This window comes from Staurois parvus, unplaced genomic scaffold (assembly GCF_062004578.1).
Source record: "Staurois parvus isolate SC_StPar_1 unplaced genomic scaffold, SC_StPar_1.0 ptg000303l, whole genome shotgun sequence".
Lineage (NCBI taxonomy): Eukaryota > Metazoa > Chordata > Amphibia > Anura > Ranidae > Staurois > Staurois parvus.
In genome coordinates, this window is record NW_028318099.1 from 5,830,773 (window position 1) to 5,852,054 (window position 21,282).

At 40.0% G+C, this 21,282-nt stretch overlaps 1 protein-coding gene across 1 annotated transcript in view; it reads right to left on the reverse strand.

The window, feature by feature from the left end:
• RHOBTB1 (Rho related BTB domain containing 1) overlaps positions 1-21,282 on the reverse strand; it is a 54,279-nt gene that overhangs the window by 25,317 nt on the left and 7,680 nt on the right. The window contains exons 2-3 of the mRNA XM_089683199.1: positions 5,045-5,246; positions 2,380-2,483 (exon numbers count right to left, since the gene is read on the reverse strand). Coding sequence (XP_089539325.1) covers positions 2,380-2,483; positions 5,045-5,236 — 296 coding nt within the window. The 5' untranslated portion in view covers positions 5,237-5,246. The remainder of the gene's footprint in view (positions 1-2,379; positions 2,484-5,044; positions 5,247-21,282) is intronic.

Sequence of the window (21,282 nt, forward strand, 5' to 3'; positions counted from 1 at the left end):
TGGGGAGATTTCTCTTATATCTGTACTGGTGATTATGCCACCTAGAAATAAAATGACTGGAAATCCAAAATTGTTCTCAAAACAGGCGGCGAGAGAAAATCTTCTAAAGGAGACACCTGTTCTGGGGCAAAATGACAAGAAGGGGAATTACCCTCATTTTGGGAGATCTCCACTAATTATCTGTTGTTTCTTCAAAGATATCCAAAGGTTTAAGGTTTTGGCTATACATACACTTTAAACACATTTATATGTATAGTCTTCTAAAACTGATATTTGAGTCCAGCCAGAACTCCTAAGACTGTCCTGTTTGGCATTCTGGCCAGGGAGAGCTCCAGTTCGTTGTAACTGGAATTCATTTTCCTTCCACCCATGACCCAAAAGATGTCGGTGTTGGTAAAATAAAAATGACTTCCTTTAGACTGCGTGGTTGAAACTGTCCACTAAACACCTGAAGAGAGAGCCATTAATCCAACAAAGAGAAGGATAACATGCAGTTGTATTTAAAAAAAAAAAAAATATCAAAAAATACATTTTCTAGACCAGAATGGTGTTTGTCTGCTCTAGGCTGTAGCTGAAGAATTTATCATGTGATTGTGTCAAAGTTTCTACAACACCTGAAGACAAGTGAATGCAAGTTTCATTCGTGGTTTTCATAACATTTGGCACTGTATAGACTTTTTGACTCTGTTAACCTTCTTTATGTGCAGAGGTAGGTTACATGTACGGATACACCATTAATCCATTTCTTTGTCAATAATGAATCTTGTACATCTGACTTCTTTTTTGTGTAACATTCATTTTCAGCGACAAATGCTGAAATTCCTGGAGCATTCTGACCATTCTGCTAAGCACAAAAGCAGATCCATGCTGGCGTGGTCAGTTTGCATCTCTTTGCTTCCAATGTAAGCTTCTGGATGTCAAGCTGACACTTGGTGTGCCTGATAATTCTGGGGTCTGGTGTCAGTATAGCTGACATAGCCCTGCTTGATTGACAGCATTGGAGAACAACTGGGGGAATCAATGGTGGAGGAGGATCTGGGGGTTCTGGTAGATCACAAGCTTAATAATGGCATGCAATGCCAAGCTGTGGTTTCTAAAGCGAGCAAAATCCTCTCTTGTATTAAAAGAGGTATAGACTCCAGAGAGAGAGATATCATGTTATCCCTGTACAAATCATTAGTAAATACCTCATCTGGAATATGCTGTTCAGTTTTGGGCACCAATTCACAAAAAGAACATTGGGGAACTTGAGAAAGTACAGAGAAGGGCAAATAAACTGATAAGAGGCATGGAGGAGCTCAGCTATGAGGAAAAATTAGAGGAACTGAATTTATTCTCTCTTGAAAAGAGGAGATTAAGGGGGCATATGATCAAAATGTATAAATACATCAGTGGTTCATATAGTGAACTTGGTGTAGAGTTATTCACCCTGAGGTCATCACAGAGGACAAGGGGGCACTCTTTAAGTCTGAAGGAAAAGAAATTTAATCTCCACACATGGAAAGGTTTCTTCACAGTGAGAGCTGTGAAAATGTGGAATAGACTCCCTCAAGAGTTGGTTCTGGCCAGCTCAGTGGATTGCTTCAAAAAGGGCCTGGATTCTTTCTTAGATACACAGAATATAACTGGATACTAACATTTATAGGTAAAGTTGATCCAGGGAATATCCGATTGCCTCTTGGGGGATCAGGAAGGAATTTTTTTCCCAGAAGGAGCAAATTGGATCATACTTTGCTGGGGTTTTTTTTGCCTTCCTCTGGATCAATTGTGGGTATAGGATTATAACTTATGCACAGCTGCATCAAATTCTGAGAGAAGCAGTGTTAGTAAATTTCCCCCACTGTGTGGCTTGCAGCAGGAATGGCCCTGTGGAACACAAAGTAGGAAGTCTGGGAAAATATTTCCCCACCTGATGCAATAGGAATCTTCCATTGCATGAACTTGCAGGCTTCAGCAGTATAAGCAAACATGTTTGTAGAATGTATTTCAGGGTGCCTACATACCTGATCACCTTCGAATATCTACTATATGGGTAACTTTACAGTTGAGCAGTAAAATGTGACAAGTAACATATTGTGTAAAGCCTTCTTATGAGCAGAAGGTTGGTATTAAGAGAATGATGGGGACACTGGCTGCTTTATCAACCTTGTAAAAGAGGAATACATTTACAGGCATTAAAGGAATTCTATGTTCTTGCCATGCCAAACTGTGCTAAATGGCAGTGCATGGTGTTTTTGGGAGAACATGCATACTTTGTGAAATAGGATACCAGTCACTGTAATCCTAATGCTTGTACAAGCTGCTGTCCTTTGGATATTGTCAAATTAAACTTTGTTTCACTGTGCCAGCAACATAAAGGGAAAAGTAGTATTCATTTACCGTCCATAGGCAAAACGCCTGTCCTTGTGATGGTCTCCAAAGGTGTCCCACAGCCTTAGCGAAACACTCACTTCATCGACTACATCCCGGGAGCGCTCGAGGACCTAAATGAAAGCCATAAATATAAGAAATGCAGGTTTACTGCTGCAGCAACCTCCGTTTTTCTAATCATCCTGCAGCATGTGCACTATTTAAGGTGACATCACAGAATCTTTGCTGAAATGCACTATGCCTGGACTACTAATGAACTATTCATTCCATGTCTGCAGTTTCTTCTATATATTAACAAGCTGAGATTAAAGGGCCTCTTAATCTAAAATACAGCAACAGTGCAAGGAATCTTGGAATACTCATTAACATGCTTTAGACAGTTCAGAATGCGCAATGCATAGCTCAGTGTAATACTGTATAGTATGCAACACTATGTTACAGTAAACCACCCTTTTTGTCATTGATCCTTTATGGTTATGTAACAGTAACTACATGAGGACTGTGAATGACAAAAGAACAGCACACATCAGAGACCAGTGCTGAAACATTTTTAAGAAGCAAAGGTCTAGAACATGCAGAGATCCATACTAACCAGATTCCAAATCTCTTTTTATTTTAGGACAATGATTCTGATTAGCTGCTGCTATTGTACCTTCTGCACGTCTCTTGCACCATTCAGTAAAATCAGTGTGACTCAAGTATCTGCTGCTATAACTGTCCACGTGTATCAGTGGGGTTGATTTATGAAAGGCAAATAAGCTGCTGTTCATTATGCAAGGGATTTTGTACTTTGTAAGCAAATTTTACCCAAAGCCTTGTGAATGTAGAATGTAATTTGTGAATGTATACTCAATCATGTGCAAGTGAAAAAAAACAGCATTTTTACTTGCATATGATTGGATGACAGAAGTCAGCAGAACATCACCTCATTTACTATGCTAAGGGTAAATTCCCTTGCAAAGTGCACAATCTATTTGCCTTTTGTAAATTAACCCCACAGTGTCAGTGATACAATAGAACACAATAGGGGAGATTTATGGGGCCCCGGGGCAATAGGGGATAATGGGGCCCCTGTGTCCTTGCCCAAACTCAAAAAAGCCTATGAGAAAGTTACCAGGGGCATCTCATGGGGCCCCCTACTGACCCCGGGCCCTCGGGCAGTGCCCGAGTTTCCAAATGGTCAGTCCGCCCCTGGTGGCAACAATGTATTGAATGGACTTGTGGCTGCATATACATTATTACCAGCCTTTTTTTTTTTTTTACAATACCCTCTATTGTTTATTTCAGTTTCTAGCTTGCCTTCTAACAGGGCCTTGATTGTCAAAATGTCATGCACAGTATTAGAATAATACACAAGTATGTATGCGCAGTTCTGTAGTATATATACTACTGCATACACACCCACATATATATACATATATATATATATATATATATATATATATTTTATTTTATTTATTTATTTTTTTTTTAAATGTTAACAATGGAATCCTAACACCTACTTCAAAATTTGATATTAATATATTTCATAATAGTTATTTAAAACTTTAATAATTTAAAATAATTGATTTATATTCATTTTGTTACCCTAAAAAACACTGAAGGGCACTGCTACATGAACAACTATTACTCTTGTAAAGGTAAACTTGAGAGCCAACAGGGGAATGATCTGTGCCTGGAAGGTTACAAATGTAATAGGGCATATTAAGGAAGTGATAAAACCATTTGCCAAGACAACAAATCTGTGTTCATTTAAAGTACTCTATCAGATTAAGGGGGAATGAAAGGAAATATCCTTAACTGGGTAAGTTTGGCAAATACAAGGCTGGTAAGAAATGAGCTGTTGAACTTGAACAATATTCAATTACAGAAAAAAAGTGAACAAAAGTAAAGGATCAGAATTACATTTATAAATTTAGTCTGTTATTCAGTTACAACTAACATAATAAAATCTGAACAAGATATGAGTAAGAAGAAAAGATGTGGATGATTTCAAAGGCAAGGGGAGATGAAGCCAATATATTGTTCTTGTCAAACATTCCTTATATATTAAACAGTAGAAGATTTGTGTATGGGGGCCATACAAGTAACAATCTGATCAAACAATTTAACATAGAGTCTATGAATTATCAAAATGACACATACTGGTTTGAGCAAAACCAAATGATTTCATTGAATTTATTCTGATCAGTCTGCAAGAAAAATCCCATTCTAGGGAAATAGACATGATCGATAAATATGTAGTGTATTGAACAATCTTTTCTATCATATTTTAGATAGAATAGTAAATCTATCGACAATACCATTATATATAAAATTGTTCAGTGTATGGTCACCATATTTTGTAAGCGCTCATAAGCAGGGCCCTCCTAGCCTTCTTGTAATGATTTATATAGTTACTGTACTGAACCCTCTTATTTTACGTGCTGGCAAGCTATAATATATCTCATAAAATACTAAAAATAATAAAGAGTTATGAAGACAAAGCAATTTCACAAGCAACTATAACATAGTTCAAAGAAATTTTAAGCATGCTAGAAAATACCTGCAACTGTTTTTTAAGTTGAACTAATCACCAAAACATTGGTTGATTTAGAATACTATGGCAAATTTAGGATCTGAAGACAGCTAGAAAATCTGTCTAGCACAAGAAAAATTTTGTAACAAGACTTACTTCTTGGCAGACTCGGTACTGATCAATTGCCCATACTGTAGGTACATGGGTAGCCAGGAGTTGGTACTGCGTTAAGGTGGTGTTGCATGCCCTTGCGCATATGAGCCGTGTCTTGCCCACAGCATTGTCTCCCACGACCACACACTTAATGGTTTCCACATTGGGTCGTTCGTAGTCCATATCAGTGTCCATTTATACAGGCCTGAAAAGGAAACCAATGACCGAGTTACTATGAAGCATTCAGGCATCAACTAATGAACAGAATAAGCATGTTCCTGCTTTTAAACTGTCTGAACCGCCCATAGTTATTACAACAGCCTATGACAAAGCACACCTGGATGAAGTAAACATTACGACACCCTTTGTTCTTTCCAGAAAAAAAACAAAACAACCTGTCAAATCAGGTACGTTAGGAATGTCGTTTGGTTTCTTCAGCTCATCTGAATACTATAAACTTGCACGGAGTACACATATCCAGAAATCTTTTCTCCAAGGACTACGGAAACCACCTAACAGTTTATGTCACTGAGATATTAACCATTAATACATAAAGGCATTACTCCTTTTATCATTCTAATGTATATAATGTCTTTTCATGGCTTTGACATTTTATTCCCACTATTGTTAGAAAGTACGTTAGGGATCATTCATACTATGTGGTTACTGGCGTTTTTCTGCACCTGAATAACATCAGTCACCGCAGGCTACATAGAAAAAAAATCGTTTTCTATCTGTCCCATTCATACCACAATGCTGGTATGAGGTGTGGTGTGGAAAAATGCAGACATGCTGCTGAGTGGTATGCAGGTTACTGCACCACATCATGCTGTGGTGCAGAGAGTTGAATGAGTCTTTAAACAGCACAGTGGTTAAATGGTTAGCACTTCTACCTAGCAGCACTAGGGTCGTTGGTTTGAATCCCAACCATGGCACCACCTGCCTGGAGTTTGCATGTTTTCCTTGTGTTTGTGTGGGTTTCCTCTGGGTACTTTGGTTTCCTTCTACACTCCAAAAGACATGCTGGTGGGTTAATAGGCCCTATTAGGAGTTAGGGACCTTAGATGTACACTCCTTGAAGGTTAAGAACTGATGTGAATGTACAATATATATTTATGTAAACTTGATACGAAAATTAACGGTGCTATATAAGTACCTGTAATAAAATAAACACGACATAAGTGCAGGGCAGAGCCAGACATTGTGACGTCACCATGCAACTGCAATAAGCATTGTGGGAATCGTAGCAAGGCTGATGCCGATTGCTGTATATACGCCTGTTCCCATTTTCTAACTACAATAAAGAGTTTTACTGAGGATTGCGAGCTTGGTGCTCTTTCTTTCTGTCTTCCCGGAGCATTGGTCCAGCATGGTGCTTGTGAGCGTGGAATGATGGAGAATCCCAATGTGCTGCAGTTTGAGGAACACTTATGTGCAAGCGCGATTTGACTCTTTATACAAGAGTCACATACTGTCTGGTAAGTTCATATGGGTGATGTTTGCAGTGAACACCGGGTGTCATTCTTAAGCTGATTCAATCAGAGATCTTTTATCCGAACCCTAAAAGTTCAATACACCCAAGCAAATTTTGCAGGTTTTGATCTGTTAAACCACCTTACAATATCACAATTATTTGACAATTATGACTGGGATATCTCACTGTTGGCCCATGCAAGACATATGAAGCTAGGGGTTCTAAACCCATAATGCTCTCTCTATGACTAAAATATCACTTCTGGGTGTACTGACTACTGAATGTTTAAATATTTTGCATGCAAAACTGCAAACTTGAAGGAGTTCCATGCATGTTATATTTTTACACATTTAAATTGGTCTAGCTTGGAGAATGCAACTATGTATATACTATACCCGGCAGATGACCCTAGAAGCTGGAAATCACTGAAGTTCACACTACTCCAGTGATCTCCACTTACTTTCGGGGTCCTGTGCTGAGTGGCTGGCTTCATGCATTATGAACACAGAAGGTTGGCTACTCAGCATGGGTTCCATTCAGAGAATGCTCAATATTGGATGAGGTGGGGAGAGTGATGTCACTGACCCACCTCTCCTTGTTCATTTAGCAAACTCTTTACAAATGGCGCCTGATCTGAGTGGCCAGCATCCTGTATTCACAAAGATTTGGCCAGCCACTCTGCATGGGACCAGGTAGCAAGTGGAGATCACTGAAGTAGCAGTGTATACTTCAGTGATTTCCAGCTTCCAGGGCCATTGGCCGGGTATGGTATATACATAGTTACATTGGTCCAAGCTGGACCAATATAACTATTTAACTATAACATGCCTGTAATTCTTCTTTAAAAATGTCTCTTTTTCTTAGTTCTGAATAGAGTAATTCAATTAGGATAATGTAATTAGAACTCCTATCAGTTTTTTGTGCCTTCTGTGTTCTTTTCACAAATTGGATCATGGGGTTTTTTTTTGCCTTCCTCTGGATCAACTGTGGGTATAGGATTATAAATTTTTTTTTCTATGGTTGAACTGGGTGGACTTTTGTCTTTTTTTCAGCTAGACTAACTATGTAACATGAAGTGAACGTTTTGGAAAATTCAAAACGTAGAGTTGGCCCCAGTACAGCAAATCTTCCAATGGGAACACTTGTTCTGTAGACAACAGTCTAAGAGAGTATTTTCACTTTCAAGATATTTTCTCTCACTTCCTGTTGTGTTTACAGGACAGGAAGTAAAGGAAAAGTCTGATGAAATTAAAAAGATGCATACTAACTGCATCAGCAAACATATATTATCATCTTTATCCATATTTTGCAAAGAAGCCAAGTGACCATAGTGCACAAATCTGGATATATATGTGTTTAGGCACATGTGATGTATACTGCGCCACCCAAGAGCCGTCTTGAGTTGGATCTCAAGGCCTTTGTGTGTAAGGTCAGCTGTGATATTAAATTGTATCTGTTGCAATATTAAATTGTGTTTGATAATTACATTACCATTAGTAGACAAGTTATAATAATATAAGCATATTTACAGCTAATATAAACAGCAATAACAACAATAGCATGTGAATAAAACAGAAAAAAACATTTAGGGATATCCTGCTGTTTAGTTGAGCATCGCTAATAATCAGATTTTAATTTGTTTTAGTAAATGCAGAATCCATAAACTGGAAATAAAACATACACTCTACCTGAGGTTTTACTGCAGTGCAGTAATTATACCTGTTCGTTTTCTACACGTACTCCCATAGGAAATAGTTATTACACCACACCAGCGTCTCTGCTTTCTAGAACACGTATCTATTCTCAGAGCTTGTTAACTGGCACCAGGAGAAATTATGCTAAATATTACAATGCCTTATGAGAGGCAATCTGTGCAAGCTTTCTAGAAAATATGATCTATATTTAATTTTCTAGAAATAGTGTATTCAGCATCAAGAGCTGAAAGTGAAACTCCAGATTTGTTTAAAACATCTTCCCTGGTTTTCTACATATATTGCAAGGACCTTCGAAAATTTGTGTCCTATCTCCTTCTGTTCCTTACATATTGCAAGTACAAACCAGCAACCACAACTCTCATAAGTTAAGAAAGACATAGTAACATTCTTAACATAAAAAGAAAAAACTTGAATTGTTATGATTTTTCTATTTTAAATCATGTCACAAAGAGTCTTTAGACAAGTTATAGTCACCATATTAATAGCTTCTAATGAAAACTAAAAGGTGCAATAGTTACTATAACAATGGATAGTAAACTACATCTGTAGTTTTGAAACATCATGGCAATAGTGAGTCCCTTCTCAATAAAGAAGACATATTGGGGTTTATTTACTAAAGTTGGATAGTGCAAAATCAGGTTCACTTCTGCATAGAAAGCAATCAGCTTCCAGGTTTTATTACTAAAGCCTAATTGAACAAGCTGAGGTTAGAAGCTACCATGCACAGGTGCACCAGATTCTGAGTGAACCAGCTTTAGTAAATCTCCCCCCGCTGTAGCATTATAGTTTTACTTTTTTTGTTATGTCCCTCTTGGTACAAAGTACACATACTACTTTGTCCCATGTTTCTAAGTGCTTTCTAACCCCAGTTATCAGTACCAACCTGCCCCCCTCCCCTCCTGTCCCAGTAGACCCGACAACAGCGATGAAGGGGGCGGCTGATTCATAGTTGGAGCTTGTCTCTGCTATGAGCACTTTCCGAGACAAGCAACGGCAAGATGAATGCAGAGGGAGGCGGGCAGAATGTCCGCTTCTGCATTCCTCCTGCCATTTCTAGTTTCAGCATGTTCTCACAGCTAAGGCAAGCTGTGGCTATGAACCAGTTGTCTCCTTTATAGCTGTTGTCATATCGATCGTGGAGAAGGATGGGGGCAGGCCAGACCTCCTAACTAGGGTTGGAAAGCACTTTGGGACCTGGGAGAAAATACTACATGTACTTTAAACTGAAAAATAACATTTATAATGATAGTGTTTTTTTTTTATTTAGATATACTATAAAGAAGACCTGAGGGAGAGTTAAAGTGGAAAAGAAAAAAAATCCACTCTTGTAGTAAAGGGACCTAAAAAGTAGTTTTTCTCACCCGATTCTCTGCTCAGGCTGTAGGACTGGTCCATGCAGCCACTTTTCCCTACGTTGCAGTGGTCAGATAACCTCTGACATAATCAAGACCATGCCAGAGTCTATCATAGTCCTGCACTGGATGCAAGGATGCTGAGGGACAGTCCACTGCTGGAGCATAGAGTAGGTAAAGTAAGTAAAACTTCTGTCCTTTTCCCCTAGACCTAAGGAAGCATTTAACCCATGTGGGAGCAGGCTCATGTCAATGGAGAATTTCTTCTTTCCCTGCTGTCAGTTTTTTTGCCATGTGTTTCTCATTAGGGAGACTTCCCTGCACCTCCTATCCTGTAAACGTACCAGGAAGTGAAAGAATATTTCCAATGTAAGGGTTATCCCCTCTTAGAAAGCTTTCATGGGAATAAGTATACCCATTGGAAGATTTTCCCTCACTTCCCCTTCTGGTGGCAACTCAAAATTTAGCATTTACTTTCGCTTTTATTCTTGGTGATCAGGACAATTAGAAAGAATGAATCTCCCCAACGTAGAGCAATAATAACCTGATATTGGTTCTAGACCCCCATCACGCTATCCAAATCTAAAAAAAAAACAAAAACAAAAAAAAAAAACACATGTTTTGCCTCAAGTCATACTTTAATGATTCATTAAACTTGACAGTGTCTTCGGGCAAGAGTGGAAAAAAATGTGAGGGCTGTCACTCCAATTTTTCAAGCCTGAAGCTACTAACCCAGAACAATAATCCACGAAATCTATAGTCAAGTTTGAACCAGACAGTATGCTGTTATTTACAAAACTGGCAAGGTCCAGCTTATTACTGGAGTAATTATCAAGGTCTCAATATGGCAAGCCTAGAGCGGTCTATTGATAGGAAGCAACATACAACATTTAAAGTCGTGGATAGTTTGTGTCAACTTCTGGAATTTACAGAACTTCCTAAAAGGCTAAAAACTCAGTATCATATGGTGTAAAACAGACCAAATACATACAGTAATACTTCTATAAAAGGCACATTATAGAGAAAAGTGCCACATACAGGCCTGTTTATACAAGGCAGGATATTTTAGGCACATCTGTGGGTCATTCATTGGCTTTTACCCTACAGATTCACATTAATTTAAAAAAAAAAAAAAAAAAACACAAATTTTCCAATGCTCAATTTCTTTGAAATGTTGGCAGGTGATATGGGATTCTGCTGCTAAGACCTCTCGATGTGTTGTGTATAAAGAAAACCTATATAAAATATTGATGCATTGGTACAAGACCCCTGTAGTACTACATTAGATTAGCCCAAATCTGTCTGACAAGTGTTGGAGACGCATGGAAGAAGTAGGTACATTGGCACACACTTTCTGGTTTTGTCCACAGATTTTGGGTTATTGGGCTACGGTCAGAAAGGTATTGGAACAAGTACCTACCCCTAGACCCGCTACACTATCTTTTGGGGTTACCCTTTAGGGGTATCCCCAAGCAATCTAAAAGGTTGGGAGTGCATATTTTGTCGGCCGCTAGAAGGGTGATACCACGACTCTGGAAATCAGTAGATGTTCCATTGCTAAATCATCTTTTAAGAGTGATCTCTGAAATTAGGGAAATGGAATATCTCACAGCTCTAGTGGGCGGTGACTATCACTCTATTTGGGATTTATGGGACCACTCTCCCTTTAGTAGACTTCCTCCCCCCCCCCCCTTATATAGTCCAGACACTTTTCCAGGTAACATGCCTTTGATGAATAATGTAATCAAATGATGTGCAGGTTCATGTAGATCTGTCTTTTGAATTGTACAGACTACCATGCTGTTTATTTCTGTTCAGATTTCTCTTGATTCTGTTTTCTTTTATATTAATGCTCTTATTGCAATGTTTACACGTAAAGTGTTGTTGTAACTATGTTCTGTTTTTAAAAAACAAAGAAAAAAAATGGGCATTGGCCCTAAATAAAAAATTACAATATTAAAAAAAAAACAAAACACAAATTTGTACCAGGTGCAGAGATAGAAGTCAAATTAAGCTGGCTTCCCTATTTGCAGGATGTCAAATGTGCTCTGAATGTGCGTGGGTCAATGATCAAGCATGTTGGGTGCTACTTAGGAATCAATAAAATCAGTGATAAGCCCTCTGAAATTGTTGAGAGCAGATCTGGGCTGGCTGCTGTAACATTCAGCTTGTAATTAAAAAATGCAAATGCAGAAATGTGAATATAGAAATTCAAATGAGTGCTGAATGGTTGTGGATTCAACTAGGTCATGCAAATGCATGGGTGAATCCCGACTGTGAGAGTTCTTTAAAACCCACTTTATCCAAATCAGAAAACGCTTTAAATTCATTGAGAAAATGGAAAGTGTTCTCTGACTGATGCCTGTGCTGAGTGGGTGACCTCCTGTGTTCAGCTTCCAAGGGGATCAGCCAGGTATGACACATACATACATACATATATACATACATACATACATACAAGCTGGACAAATGTAAGTATGCAAAAATGTCCAAACCTGGAATTCAGCTTTTAGCTTATTAACTCATAGCAGGCAATTAGGGTTAACTATGCTGGATAAGTCCAGTACAAGATGATTTCCTAAACGCAGTGACCCATAACAACCAGAGACAATCTTGTACTGGTATCACTTAAAGTGGTTGTAAAGGCAGAAGGTTTTTATACCTTACTGCACTCTATGCAGTAAGGTAAAAAACCTTCTGCATGTAGCTTTCCCCTGCAGTCCCCCTCTAAATATATACCTGAGCCTGATCTCGATCCAGTGGCGTGCAAGAAAGCCAGGTCTCTCTCGCTCCTCATTGGCTCTGATACAGCAGCAGGAGCCACTGGCAATGACAAGGGAGCAGGAGGCAGGGCAAAGCCTTGCTCTATGTGCCTTATGGACACACAGAGCAGGGCACGGGAGCAAGCACGAGTGCCCCCATTGCAAGTGGCTTGCTATGGAGCACTTGGCAGGGTAGGGGCCAGGAGCATGGGTAGGGGACCCAATAAAAGGAGAATAGGGGCATAAGTATGATATGTTTGTTATAAAAAATAATACAAACAAACAATACCAAAGCTTTACAATCAATTTAAAGCTCAATATTTTGTCTTTCTTGGTTCATGCCTTCCCTCTTCAACATGCTAATTACATTTTTAAATGAAACCTGTTTTCCTTACATATCTTATTTTGGACACAATGGCGATTATTTACTAAAACCGCATTGTGCAAAATTTGCTGATTGGCCATCGTGCACAGCTACACCGGTTTCTGAGTGCACCAGTTTTAGTAAATCTCTCCCATTGATGTCATCACCGAGTCTGTACATTTCTCTATGCAATGCAGATCAATAAAGACTGGTGGGAGATGCTACTAATGAAGCAGGAGGGGCTCCTGAAAACAGACCACCCTAAAGCCCATGTATGATACCGAGTCTTCATGGCTGACAAAACTGAAATCCAGTAAATTAAAGGGGCAGGCCGGGGACTGTTAAGCTGAGAAGGAAAAGGGCTAGATGATGCTGAAAGTCCTTCAGCCAGAAATAGAGACAGGCTCTGATTTTCTTCAGTTTCTAATGCATACAGTAAGAGGCTCACAGGGTGCATTGAATAAGGTCAATAATGTCATTTTTTTTGTTCTTATTAGTTGCTTTTGGAAATGTTTACTGGATATTTGATATCGTAACATAAAAAAAAACAATACTAAACAAACAAACAAAAAAAAGGGAACACCACGAGCGCGCACACATGTATCAGTACCATGCTTTGGATAGAACAAAGTTTCTCACGAGTACCTAATACCAAGACAAAGTGTTCTGCTTCATGTTGCAATTGTGATTACAACGTGTGACAGCAGATAAGGGAGGGAGGGAAAGCAGGAAGGAGGCATGCAAATTTCATCAGCTAGCTATTAACACAAATAGTCACAATAACTCTCACGTGGAGCTGTAAGCTGACCATACACACTATAAATGACACAACATTTTTTTGTGTTCCATTTTCTACCACCGGTAGAATAGAAGCTTCCCCGGGGATAGATCATGTCCTAGAACTTTCCCCAAAGTCATTGCCATTTAATTAGTAAACAATTGTTTATGTCCAAAGTCCAAACGTGTTAACTTTTACACTAATTTGAAACTGTTTAATGGCCTTTAGCTTTAATTACCCGAACTTAGCAAACAAAAAAAAAAAGTCTTCTAAAGAATGCAGTTCTTTTTATCCTGTGCCATGAAAGAACGAGCAGCTGTACAATTTTCCAGTTATTTAAAATCATATAAATCACTTAATACTCTCATTTTTTTAAAATACGCATCCCCCACCCCTTTTTTTTTAATTAACATATACATTTTTTTCTCCAATCCACTACCATACTTTATATTTAGAGTACTAGTATTCCAGGGTGGCAAAAGTATTTATAAACTGGAAAAGGTATCTACAAAACAGACTACAGTGAGTTCTTTTTGGAGAGGGTGGGTAGCTTTACAAATAGGCAAAATATCCCAAGAAAAACAGTGCTAAAATATTGTAGTTGGTTGCCATAGCGTTCCCATGCCTTACCTACCACCTAAACTTTCATGGTGTGATTGATTGATTCAGTCTGTTCTTGTTAAAACAATTATTTCACATACTTGGGATCCATGCAAAAAAAAAAAATTGTCATGCAAATGTCTTAAACCAGCCATAGATGGTTGGAATCTTGACCGATCAGCAGGGACTGGCCAAGATTCGAACCATATATGGGCAGACTGAATGTACCCAAGTTGATCAACTGATCAAACAACTTGGGTACAACCAACCTACCAGGTTTTAAATGTAGTTATTGCTAGCCGCTATTATAGCAGCTAGCAGTAATCACCTTGATCTCCAGCGGGGACGACTCCACCCGCCGGGAAAACACAATGGCTCCATGGGACGGTTTCCCCCATTACCACTGATTGTGTTGACGGTGGAATTGAGCGTTTTTCTTTGCTGCAACCTGTGGAAAGAAAATCACCCCGTCTAATGATCCCTGTATTGTTATAATATGATCATCGCCTATGATTGCCAGTTCCATCTAGGGGATATAAGGTGGTATTTATTTTTATTGAGGTATTTCAGAAAAATACTGCATTCAGGCCCCTAGATGGAGAGGACAATCATAATTGCATTGCAAACAATATGGAGGATCATTCGTTGTGCCAAGGCAAATGCTTAGGACATCCACACAGTGCAATTCTATACACACACCCCTAAGTCTGGGTGAGAAAGTTGTTTAGATAACCTAAGAGTTCACACACATCTTAGTGTGGTTTAGTGGTCAGAAATGAGACCACCTAGAGTAATAGTTGCCCCACTGTAAGACAGTCATTTTATGAGGAGCTGGAGGCACATGTAAAAAAAGCATTACTATGGAAGCTGGCCATACAAGGTACTTATTCGTCCGATTCCTGTGAATTGGCTGAAGGCTGACCTATGGTTGTCCCTGCTGACACCACCCAGCTCGGGAGAAAATGTCAGCTAAACAGTGACTGCAGACAATCAGTATACAATCGCTGGGATGGGACACTTGTCTATGCAGTTCATCCTAGTTGGGGGAAATCTATGGACTTCTCCTAGTCTGCTCAGATGAAAAGAGGGATATCCTTAAATGTATGGGCAGCTTAAGGTAGTTTGGACTGGTTATGTAAAAATAAGTCATTTTCGACCTAGTAACCGGACACCCAACACTCATAAGGGCACAGCACAACATTCCCGACCCATTCAGCAAATTGATCAGAGAAGTAAAGAAATAACTGAATACGTATCAGACATCCCTCTTATTTATGGCACCAATGCAGAGCAGATGTATCTGGAAACACATAATAAATGGATTGGATTGCTGGAATTTAAGGCTGAAGCTGTTCAGGTAGGCTGATATTACTATACGACCAGCTGTAGAGCGTCTCCATTATAGCTGTTGGAAAGGAGACTCTTTTTTGACATGAGTATCTCTGAATGTTATGTAAGACAAGCATCACAAATCTGGATTTTACCTCCCCACAAACTATATAGTGTCAGCAAAATGGTAGCAGGTAATTTCCAGTAAAGAACTGTGGGAAGCCTTACACAGCCATGACTCACTATCACTAAAAAGGAAATAAAGTACAAAGTTCAAGAGCATCCTCCGATGAACTCTTAGGGCAATGTCACATTTCAGCATTGGGTCTGCAGCAATTAAACTGTGACAGATGTAGTTATGTTGGTTAGGCAGTAATCTGCCAGCACACTGTCAGACAAGCATGCAGGAGGATTATATGCTAGAGAAAAAATTACATGCAGTGTCTTCCCTCACACATAAAATATGCCGAGTTATACTGTTCAGCGGTGCATTTTATGGTCCTGTCACACAGGATAAAGAAAACCCCATTCGCCGGGTTTCCAAAACCTTTTATGATTACATACACCTATTAGATTGTCCAATATGTCCCCAACATCCCCCACCACCACCATACTGTTGAAGTCATTATCACTACCAGTCCTATTAGGTACCAGTATAAAAATACGTCAACAGCTTAGCTTTACTACACATAGATAGTTAGGAATACAACAATTAAAAAAAATTATATGGATCTTATTATATTCATTAAAGGAGAGGTATGGCCAAAACTCTTTTGGCCCTAATTCTCCTGTAGGTCAGAGGAGTGAACTTCATTCCGCACTCCTGTGACCCAGTTTCAACTGATAGACTATTGGCTGAGATCACTGAGCCGGCCTGGGCTCTGGAGGATCCCAACTTTAATGTCACGTTCCACCCAGATTCCTGGCTGGCAGCTGGCTCAGAGCCTGACCCAGCCACTCTTGCTCCCTGCACAGCCGAGCGCTCCAGTGAGCACTGGACTGACAGTCAACAGCTCTCTGCTCACTGAATCCTGAGAACTGGGCATTCAGTAGTTTTTGATCACGCAGTTCTCGGTGTAGAGGCAACATCTACCTAGGTGAGTATAACATCCCTAACTTCCCTTTGAACCTCTTGCTGCTCACATAACACATATGTGTGTCAGCAACAAGTGGGCTTTAGCGCACACATGTGGCCATGGCCAGCCAATGTTTCTGTGCTGAGAGCAGGGTCAGACTGACAACTCATGGGGCCCCGGGCAATAGGGGATCATGGGGCCCCTGTGTCCTTGCCCAAACTCAAAAAAGCCTGTGAAAAAGGTACTAGGGGCATCTCATGGGGCCCCCTACTGACCCAGGGCCCTCGGGCAGTGCCCGAGTTTCCAAATGGTCAGTCCGCCCCTTGCTGAGAGTGTATTCATTGTGACCGAGCTGTCATGGTGTCACGTGATTGGAAATTCCATCCCACCCCTCCCGAAGACCCACTTAAGGGGACACCGGGGATAGGTTGGATGGTAATAACATGAAAACAACAAATCAGAAACACTCAAACTAGCTATAACTACTTTTTATGTATTATGTATACTTTTTATGTATTAAAGTACATTTTCACTACAACACAGCAAATTCCATAATATTAAAAATCCAACAGGGACAGTGTGCCTACTCCAGTGATCTATATAAAGGAAAGGTTGGCGGGTGATTTGAATTGAGCATTTAACTAAAAAACTATAACTGGAATACTGGCAAACAGACCTTTTTTAACTGAAGCCATAATTTCATGACTTTCTGGAAGAGAAGTCCATCCAGAAATAGAACCTGATAGGGTGATCATGCCCAGGGGCGGACTGACAACTCATGGGGCACCCGGGCAATAGGGGATCATGGGGCCCCTGTGTCCTTCCAAAAACTTAAAAAAGCCTATGAAAAAGGTACCAGGGGCATCTCATGGGGCCCCCTACTGACCCCCGGCCCTCGGGCAGTGCCCGAGTTTCCAAATGGTCAGTCCGCCCCTGATCATGCCTGAATTACAGTATGTCTTGGTACTCCTCTCTGCCAAGATTCCCAACTGTTTCCAGTCCACTTGGGAGTTTTGGGTATTCTCTTCCAACTCTGTTTCAGCACCTTCTACTGCATTTTCAGCAGCAGAACTAAAGGGGTTAAACGTATCTTTCCAATGCTCCCCTGCTGCCACCAGCATCTTCTTCTGTGTGCTGATGTGGGATAATATCACTCCTTTGCATTATTATTATTATACAGTCTTTATATACCGCCAAAACGTTTGCTCAGCGCTGTACATTATAGTGGGGGGACAGTACATGAGACAATACAGTAACAAAACAATACACAAGGGGTTCGAGGGCTCTGCTCTTTCGAGCTTACAATCTGCGCAGGAGGCAGTCATCCCAGCACACAGACACCAGCCTGGACCCATAAGCTGAGCTGCGCATGCGCAGGTCAGTTTACAGCGCTGGAGAACACAGGGAGCAGGTACGTAGGGGCATTTTATTTGCAGAAGAGACATTGCATGTCTCTTCTGCTATAAAAGCCTGCCTGCTCGCTGCTTCTCATAGCAAAACTTCAGTTCTGCTTTAATATAAAACCATACTCTAATGGAATATTACATGCAAGTGATATACTCAATACAACTGAGATCTAATTTCAATATATCATAAAACTGAGCAATGATTATAAACCTAAATAAATATAAAGAATAAAGTAAGGATCTGAGGGGTGGCTTAAAGAACAACCCAACTTTTAGAGAATTATTGACTTTAAAAGCCAAGTTCACAAAAAGCACATGTACCTTTTTGAGCTTCAAGTGACAAAAGCTGGGTACACACAGGCCAAAAATCGGCTGAAAGATGGTCGGTTCAGCAAGAACCAGCCACATTATTGCCTTTGTCTGCAGCTTGTTTGACAGAAGCCGGTCTCACGACTAACTAATAGTGAGCATACACAATCTATAGTTGACAACCCATTTGATCAATATGCCACACATCACAAAGTGGAATTTGATCGATATTTAAAGTGCAACTAAACCCAGGACCCTGCATTCACTATATCTGGTCTCCCACAGTACACACAACATGGAAGTGCCATTATTTTAGTAAATATAAACTGCTAAATACTTTTTCTCATCAACAGTTAAAGCAGGCGTGTAATATCTATCAGTGTTCAGCAGAGCACTGGCTAAAGCTTGTAGAAGGAGTTTTATTTCTGCTCTAGGAGGATGCAAAACCCCTGACCTCTGTCTGGGCAGTGTTGATTGGCCCTGTGCTGATCACATGCACTCTCCCAAGAAAGAAAAAAAAAAAAAAACTCTCTAGCAATACATACCCAACTGAGCATGTGCAGAATGGCTACAGTTCAGTCTGTATTATCAGAAGATAAGATATGGACATTTGAACAAGAGGAGGAGCAGAGAAGCCAGAATCAAATGGCCTTTTTATACAATGCAGATGTTTAACTGCTTAGGTTCCACAGTGAGTATATAAAGCATGCTTTACTGCATATACAGACTGATTTAACTGTTGTGGGGTTTAGTAACACCTTAAGATACAATTGTAACTTGCGATTTTAAGTTGTTATTTGCATCTGTTTCCATTATGCATTCTCAGAATCTGATCGATTGAAATATGATCTTTTTCATAAACAAAGTATGTCAGTGGTGCCAATGGATGCAAAATGATTGATCATTTTCCAGCCTGGCTGATCTACTCACATCCAATCTAAATTGATCAGAAGGGAAGTTACGCCTAATTGATTGTTTGCAGACTCCATTGGTTGGCTTGAATCGCACATCAATTAGATGATAAGATTAAAGCGTGTATGGCCACCATAAGGGATTGTAGTGTTCTGCCTGTGGGAACTACTAGTTGCAGATAGCAGTATTTACCAAAACCTGCAGTGTAATTCTTAAAAGAATTGCACTGAAAACATGGATCTTTTCTGTGAGTCACCTAAAAATTGAGTCACCTCACCTGGTCTCCAGCATGCAGGCTGCACATAAAAGGATTCTCAGTTTGCCTTGATTGAACTGTCAGTGGAGTCGGATCTGTGAAGCTGGAATTCACAATAACTGAATGTTGTCTCATTGGACAGAGGCTGCGCTCTGAATGAGAGGCAGGTGGGATCTGTTCATATGTTGAACTTTACTAGACGAATATATATAGTCCAATGATAAAGAAGCGGACATGCAGTCAGTATGACTCACGACTCTACATGACAGACTTACAGGTGTGCCGCTACCTAGTCATCTCCTGACATTACCTGAGCACAGGGTGCAGCTTCCACTCTGCTCTTCAATAATTAAACCCTACACAATAACTCTGATACACTCCACAGACATTTCCGTACAATGCCCACACTTTCGCCTTTTTATGTGCTTAGCAACGTGTACATATTTCCGCTATTATTTTGTTTAGAGGTGCAGCATGTGTAACATAACAGGATGGCGGGTTTATTATGCTTATATAAGAATAAATGTATACAACTGTACTAAAAACCATACGCAGAGCCCAACAAAACAAACACCCTAGCAGCTATTCATTCTTTACTAACCCCACTGCAGCAAGCTGGATTAGTTGGTCTAGGCTTGGGCCTACTCACACTATATACATTGAGCTGCATTGGGCAGCCTTGCCCAACTCAGCCCCAATGTACACACAAGCAGGGGCGGACTGACCATTCGAGCACTAGGGCACTGCCCGAGGGTCCGGGGTCAGTAGGGGGCCCCATGAGATGCCCCTTGTACCTTTCATTGGCTTTTTCATAGGCTTTTTTGATCCCCTATTGCCCGGGGGCCCCGTGAGTTGTCAGTCCGCCCCTGCACACAAGGCACAGGCAAGTCCTAGGAGTTCAGTTCACATTACTGCCCTGAAAAAAAGTAGGACATGCTCTATACTAATCTTTCTCAACCTTTTCAACACAGAGGAACCCTTGAAATATCTTTCTGGTCTCATGGAACCCTTGTTAAAAATGACTAAATCTACATCTCTTGATAGATTAATGTGATGGTCAGTGGGAAGAACACTCCTTACACTTGTGGTCATTGGGAAGAATTTCCCCCTTACAGATAGCTAAAAGGATCAATGGTGTCATTGGGACTTATCTGAGAGGCAGAAATTGCTCATTAGTCAAAGAACCCTTAGCAACCTCTGGAGGAACCCTAGGGTTCAATGGAATCCTGGTTGAGCAACCCTGCTCTATACAAGACACTGCATACCAACCCGCTGTGGTAAATAAAAATGAATGAAATATCAATTTTGTTACATTAAAATAAAGTTGAAAAAAAAAACAAAAAACATTGTCATGTATTATTTATAATGCACAGGCATTGCACTTGCTTTGGCCCTCAAGAAGAGGGTCTGTCCCTCAAAATATGTAAGCCTTAGGATGCTACGGAGACTTCCCATACCACTGGCTGGGTACTGTTGACCTAGAGGTGGTCTCGTCTGCATCCTATTACATGCCTGTACATTTCATGTGTTTGTCAGTAGATGACCCACTTTTTACATTTTAAATAATCTTTATTTTATTTTTTTTGGTTATGCACTAGGTCGGTGCATCCTTTTTCTTTTCTTTTTGATTTTAATACTGTGTCTCCCTTCACAGCACACACCAGCAGCCATGGTATACTGTGTCCACTGAAGTGAATGAGCCCTAGCACTCTTTGAATTGACTTATTAAATGCATCAGTGTACACTGTACTCTATTTCTACATATACACAAAGTACTGTACATTATCCTATCTCTCTGTATACAGTTTTATTAAGCTAGGATAGATAGTCTAATAACCAACTGAATGGACTCACACAACAGGCTGACAATGCTGCTGCTAATCCTGAGGTAGAGGCTTAGTGTTGTCA